This window comes from Struthio camelus, chromosome 1, assembly GCF_040807025.1.
Source record: "Struthio camelus isolate bStrCam1 chromosome 1, bStrCam1.hap1, whole genome shotgun sequence".
In the NCBI taxonomy this organism is placed as follows: Eukaryota; Metazoa; Chordata; class Aves; order Struthioniformes; family Struthionidae; genus Struthio; species Struthio camelus.
Window position 1 is genome coordinate 63,726,618 of NC_090942.1, and position 6,630 is coordinate 63,733,247.

General features: G+C 46.3%; 1 protein-coding gene across 4 annotated transcripts in view; it reads right to left on the reverse strand.

Annotated features, from left to right (window-relative positions):
- CHPT1 (choline phosphotransferase 1) overlaps positions 1 to 6,630 on the reverse strand; it is a 30,304-nt gene extending 23,674 nt beyond the window's left edge. For 3 of the 4 annotated variants that reach the window (XM_068945045.1, XM_068945030.1, XM_068945022.1), the window contains exon 1: positions 6,262 to 6,616. In XM_068945045.1, coding sequence (XP_068801146.1) covers positions 6,262 to 6,504 — 243 coding nt within the window. In that variant the 5' untranslated portion in view covers positions 6,505 to 6,616. Of the gene's footprint in view, positions 1 to 6,261 lie in introns of all 4 variants that reach the window. The other variant, XM_068945040.1, reaches the window with a different exon arrangement.

The following is a 6,630-nucleotide window of genomic DNA, read 5'->3' on the forward strand; positions in this document are numbered from 1 at the left end:
AAGCTGCAAGTCTACAGATAATGCTGAAAGCCTTGAGCACATAAAAGAGGACGAGTAAATACTTCCATTCCAATTGATATTTAACATACCGGTGTCCCACAAAAACAAAGAAATTGCACCATGGAAGTCCACCCGAAGTGATTACAGCAATACATGTTTGATGTTTACCAATGGAATTAGTCAAGTTATTTAGGTTTCTTCTCCCCTGTTAGTCAAGTTAAACTGGAATGAATTTGGGGGTGGGGGTGGGGGGGACAGGGAAGGGTTAAACCAGAAAAGAGGGGGTAAATTTTTAACCTTCATTTAGAAAAAGTTTATCTCCCCCTAATGAAGAGGGAAAAGGCAGAGCCTATCAACAGCAGGAAGGGTCTATTGCCACACTTCATTTGTGAACCATGGAGAGCTACGTGGAGGAAGAAAGAGCTCAAGGGCCTTTATGGGCACAAGCTCATTTCAGCACGTTCTGCATGGGGACAGTGGCCACCTGTCAGCCACCATTCTTGCTCTTGATGTTTCCAGAACATATGACTTATCAGCCTTAAGCCAGATATTTCAGGACATAAAATAACAATTAGTACCCTGTTAAAGCCAAGATCAAGATTGTGACATAATCCACATATTAAAGCTACCCCAGTAGCTACAGCGACTTTTTCAGAATAACTTTGTTATACTGCGAATATTCGTCATTCTCAGCCAAACCTGCTCCTGACAGGTTTATGAATGAAGCCTTATGAGCAGAAAGCTAAGAGAAACCAACAGGTTTACTGTAGTACTGTAATAATTTTAGAGGCACTTCCAATTTTATCAGTGATGTCACTCTGAAATGCCAAAAAGGAAACTTGCAATGTTTTGTGAGGTAGAGTTACTGTGACATACTTCTACAGATTATGAAAAGCTAGCTTTAGAGATCTATTCAACTTCTCTTGCCAGTCCCTCAATTTTAGAAAATATTCAGACCACACTTGGCAGTTCTGTCCAGGGCACCATTGGTATTTTGGTTGCATTAAATCCTTTCTTTTTGCAACCATCTACCTTAACTGGAAATAGATTTTAGCCTGCTTTTTAAAAGTCAGCTGTTTCTGCATATCATTGCCAAAAGTAAACCGCATCCAGCACTAAATATGCTTGCAGCCTTCCTTAACCGCTCTGTATTCCCCCCCAACACAGCGACACACAGATCACCGATTAAGTAAAACGTCAGTGCGTGGGCAGGTTCTAATTTCAGACTGGATCATTTCCATTGAACAACCTGTCAGGAAAAGAAATCTGTTATGTTACATTTTCATCATTAGCTCTAATGCTACTAATTCCTCTGCGCTCTGTGCTGCATACTTTTGAAATGAAATTTCCATGAAATACAGTTCATTTCTAATAAAGACGTAACGTACTTTCGTTACGGCAGTCAGTTTATGGAAGTTACCATAACACCACAGAACGTGATATAACAATTCTTCTTCAAGGTAACGTTATTTAAGTTTACTTTATCTCGAAACAAGCGTGATGTGTTAAATGTAAAAACAAATCAACTTTAAATATCAAACCTCCATTAGTTCTTATGAACATTTTTGACAAAACAATGGCTTCTGTCTGGTTGCAAGTTATAGTATGAGTTTAATCATTAAGTCTACTGACTCGGTTCCATTTGTGTTAGTTGCTGCTGGGACAAGTCAAAGCAACGGTGTCCACTCGGACTCCAAAACGAGAATGCTCTGCTCCTTGACAACCTGGAAAGAGGGGGAGAGTTTTCATCTTCTTCCCAGTGCCTATTAACCGCATGTGTTAACACCTGTAACGGATGCATCTGTATCCCTGCACTTGCGGAGAGGGGAAGATGATCCGTTCAGAATATAGGAACAGGTGTCCAAACTGCTTGAGGGATTAGAAACAGAATTTGGGGCATTTCACCCCTAGGCGCTCAGTTCAAATCTAAGCAAGGTAGTAATAGCCAAAGATAATTGGCTTTATGGTGTTAAATGTGCAGTTGTTAACTGCACATTCAACAGCTTGAATGATCTCATTTATATTGGTAAAATACAGTTTTCCAAATCCCAAAAAGTGCACAAGGGTTTCCGAAGCTCCTAATAACTCTCTACTATCCACCCTCTCAGAACAGCTACAGCTGCCTTCTCCTACTCCTTCTTCTCACATGTCTGGCTCTCCATCCAGGGATGTCCCCTCCCAACTTCCCACGTTGGACCCAATTGTAAATTAAAGAGGTGGGAGCATTTGAGCACGCTGACATGGCTGACAGACTCAGCAGAAAGGTCATCCGGAGGCTCCCAATAATCATCAGCTCTTCACTGATGAGGTGTTTATTATGTCTGCCCAAAGTTACATCCTGTCTAAGCAAATATATTATTTGGCCAGAGCTAGATGCTGTTCTAATGGAACTAGAGGGGAACACAAATCCTGGAAAAGATGGCTTCTCTGCTTCAATTAAAAAGGATGTATGAGAGATTACACAGCCCTAAAATCCTGCCAAATGCAAGCTTTGCACAGGTTAAGTCATCTACCACTTCAGAGGGTGTCATATCTGCGTTTAGAGATGCCAAAACAACTCGCATATAATGTTTGACAAGTATGCATGGCATGCCTCTCCTTTAGGAGAAAGTGTAGGTTGAATGGGTGTCCTTATTCTTCTGCTATTGTGAGTCCACACCACAGAAGAGCAGGGGCAGCTGCAAGAGATGAGATACCCTCACAAGATCACTTACCATTTATTTCAAGAAAAGTTCTCAAGTCCAGAGAGTTCAATAGCCCAAGCTTATGCTACATCTAAAGATATGGGCTTATCCATTACTCATCATATTTAGTCATGATCCAATTTCCTCAAATCAGCCACACAGCCCCTGTTTTTTTTCAGAGGCTCCTGAACCTTCACTGTCTTCCCTTATGCCAAACGCCTCTTCTTCCCACTCAGCACTAGAGCACTCCATTCTTCATTTCATGGGTACTGTGTGGATTCTCTCCCATGCCAGTGTTTCACGCCTTTCCCTCTACCAGGTCAGGGACTTAATGCTTTTTCCTTCACACCCTAATTCATACTAACTGCTCCATCCCACCTTCTCTGCTTCCTTATTCTCTCCCCCACAAGGCTCAGCTGTGTACTTGGCATTTACATAGCAGCATGTAAACATCCCATCAGTCTCTTCATTTCTCTTCACTGAAAAAACTAAAGGCAGTCACTCTTTCAGTTTAGTTCTCACTTAAGCTTCTTTTTTTTTTTTTTGAGGCTCTAAGGACTACTGAAGCTAGGCCTCTCCATAAGCAACTACAAAAGCAGCGTGATCAGAGCTTCATTTCCTTCTTCTGAAGAGATGATTTTATTTAGCCAGTTTTCTTCCTAGTGTTGACTCAGGGAAAAAAATTAATATGTTAGTTTTGCCTGAAACAGGAAGGGGTCCAAGAGACTTGTGTGTTAAACCCTAAGGAAGTAACTGCAGCTACTTCAGAGAAGTCAGTTTGCAGTGGAACATTCTTCTTAGCAAAACAAACTGCTCACTACCAAATGGTGGGGATAGAATGAAAATCCTAATCTAATGCATCAAATATGCACTGTTCATACTTTAAGTAAGCAAAACGTTAAATTCCTGAAGATTTTATAATTGGGAGGGGAAAGGGGGGGGGGGGGAAACCTGCAATCACAGTGAAGTAGACATTGCTACCTGCACATTTCATGTCCTGTAGAGGGTTATGTCCTCCCTATCACCATAGTTGGCGTACCAGTCCCCATATGTTGTTTCTATAGACTTAAGAGTTGCACAATCAGAGAGAAAACTGGAATAAGCATGCTATAAAAATCTGCACACACAGTGCTTGAGGGGTGTGGTCAGCCAGTGACTTAGGCTAAGATAAGAAGGCTTATGTTGACATGTGCATTTACAGAAGACAGGCATACAACCCATGGTCCTTCTAGACAGGAAGACATTACTACATTTTATTGGAGTTAAAACGTGCAGCGCCAGTCAGTAACAAACTGGCTTTTAGTGGATATTGATCTGAAGAAAAAAAGCAAGAATAGCTTATAAGGAAAGAATTGCTACATAGTAAGAGAACAAGGGAACATTGTATAGTTGTAGGAATTAATTGCATTGCATGGGGGGAAAAGTATCATTAAATCGTGAAGTTCGCTGCAATAGGATAGGATAGACACTGAAAGTATAAAGAGGTTCAACCCAAAGTCAACACGCAAAATCACGATAAGGAGTGTGTGCATGAGGGGAAATAGTTCCCCTCATTCTTGCTATAATAACCTGAGTAAAACCCACGACTAAGGAAATCACTGTCTTTTGTCAGCTGGAAAGATACACAAGGGAAAGATCTCTTTTCTCATGTTCTTTTCTAAGCATCTGCTAGCAACTGCTCTCAGAGGGAGTCTGAGCCGGGTGGATCTCAGGTCTGACTTAGCATGACTGAGTTTGTATTCGTAAGATTTATGTTTCATCACTTACCAGCTACCAGTCTTTGGTTTTGGACGGCTTCTACAGATATCAAGACTTGAGTGTTTTCAGTACACTACTGTTAAAAAAGGCCAATTTAAGGCTGGTTAGAAAAAAAACACAAACTCTTCAAAAAAAAATCTGCTTAGATAAGTCTTAGATAAGTCTTCTATCCAGTGCTCCCATACTTCCATTGAGGCTATAAGCCTTTGTTAGTCCACAGCATTTGGTAATCATAAATGGACTAGAGAGGTGTGGTGTGGACTAAAGAGGCTTCTAAAGAGCTAGAGGGGTACGATGCTGAAATGCACTACACTGTTGGTTTGGTCCATTATTTAATCAACTTCAACCTCATTTTCAGTTCCACCTTCATCCTACCCCTTCCAGCCTATGTATTCCAAGTCAGAAGTACAAAGTTGATATTACAATAGTACACACAGCACCTATCAGTGTTGCAACACTTTTAGCTTTTTAAAAAGACCATCTAGACACATGACATCTTAAGTGAAAGGCAAGATGATTCATTAAACAAGAAGAGAAATAACGATGGCCTAAGTGATGCAGCAAGAAAAAGTCAAAGCTATGCTCACAGAGAAGGGATAGTGAAAATTCAACCTACGCTCAAAGAACAAAACGATAGGCTAAGGTGTCAGGCATCATACTACTTCTTTATGGTGGACAACCTGATGGCTGCACAAGGAAATTTAGCCTAGACTGCAGTTCTTATAAAATTCAACTTCTGCATTTTAAAAACAGTAACACTTCTAAATCTCAGTATAAACCTCCCTGAAAGGACTAGTTCCCTGGATGTCTGCAACACAAACGTTTTCTTGGTGTATAAGGGTCCACAAATGAAAAATAACTAGAAACTGACTTTCTCCCCCCCCCCCTTTTTTTTGAGGGAAGAAATCAATCTAAAATGCAGTCAGACACAAAGCCAGTTGCGCAGTCGATTTCTGCACGACGAAGGTAAACTGAACAAACGCAGCAGCTCTGTGAGCACGCGAAGCGCGAGAGTGCCGGTGGAGGACAGCGTCCTGCCCTTCCCAACCGCTCGCTCCCATGCCGAGCCTCCCCTCTGCCGCCGCCTGGCTCGCCGCAGCCAGGCGCAGCCGCCCGGTTGAGGCGCATCAGGGAAACGAGCGGGGTCAGGGCCCACAGCAAAGCTCAGTTTGACCTGGATCAGCTCCTCGACGCGGTTACCACCACCACCACCTCCGCCAATACAAAGGGTGAAGCAATCCGAGATGGACCAGGGTGCTTCTTTCAGCAGGAAGGCTCACTGAAGTATTCCTGAGTTATTTAAAACCCGACTATCTCTGGAGACGGGGCAGGCAGCGGGGTCCTGACCGTCCACCGCGGCACGGGGGGCTCCATCCCCACGGCAATCGTCGACGGATCAAGGACCAGGAGGCCGGGAAGGGGAGCTGCGGCGGTACCTCGGAGGCACCCCGAGCTCCGCTGACCTCCTCGAAAGATTTATTTTATTTTATTTTTCGCCTGCCGACAGGCGGGCACTCAAACGCTGACGCCCATGGCTCACTCGGGCTCCACCGCCCCGCAGCGCCCTCCAACCGCCACCGCCGCCCTGCTTTCGGGGGCGAAACCGCCCCGCTGTCTTCACCCTTCCCTCGCGGGAGAGGCCGCGGAGGCAGCGCCGCGCTCCCGCCGCAGCAACGGCCCCGAGCGCCCTCCCCAGGGCCAGCACCAACTGCGGTTCACCCGCAGCCGCCGCAGGAGCCCGCCCGGGCCGGGCCCACACGGCACCGGGGAGGGAGGGAGGGAGGAAGGGGGGGAGGCGGCGGGCGGGCCGGGCCGGTACCTGCTCGGTGGCGCTGGGGCAGCAGGCGATGAGCGGCAGCGCGGTGAGGCAGTTGAGCAGGAGGCCGCCCAAGGTGATGGCGTTGGGGGCCAGCCACAGCGGGACCTGCTCTACCAGCCAGGCCCAGTAGGGCTGCAGCGAAGGCTCCAGCAGCGAGCAGCCCGCCGCGCTGTAGCGGTGCTGCTCCAACCGCTTCAGCTGCGCCGGGCTGAGCGGCGCCGGCAGAGCCCAGGGCCCCGCCATAGCCGCCCACACCGCACAGGACGGGCTCCGGCCGCCGCCGCCGCCACCCGGGGCGGGGCTGAGGGCTGCGGGCTGCGCCGCCGCGGCGGGAGGCGGAAGAAGCCGCCGCCCCGCCTGAAGGGAGCG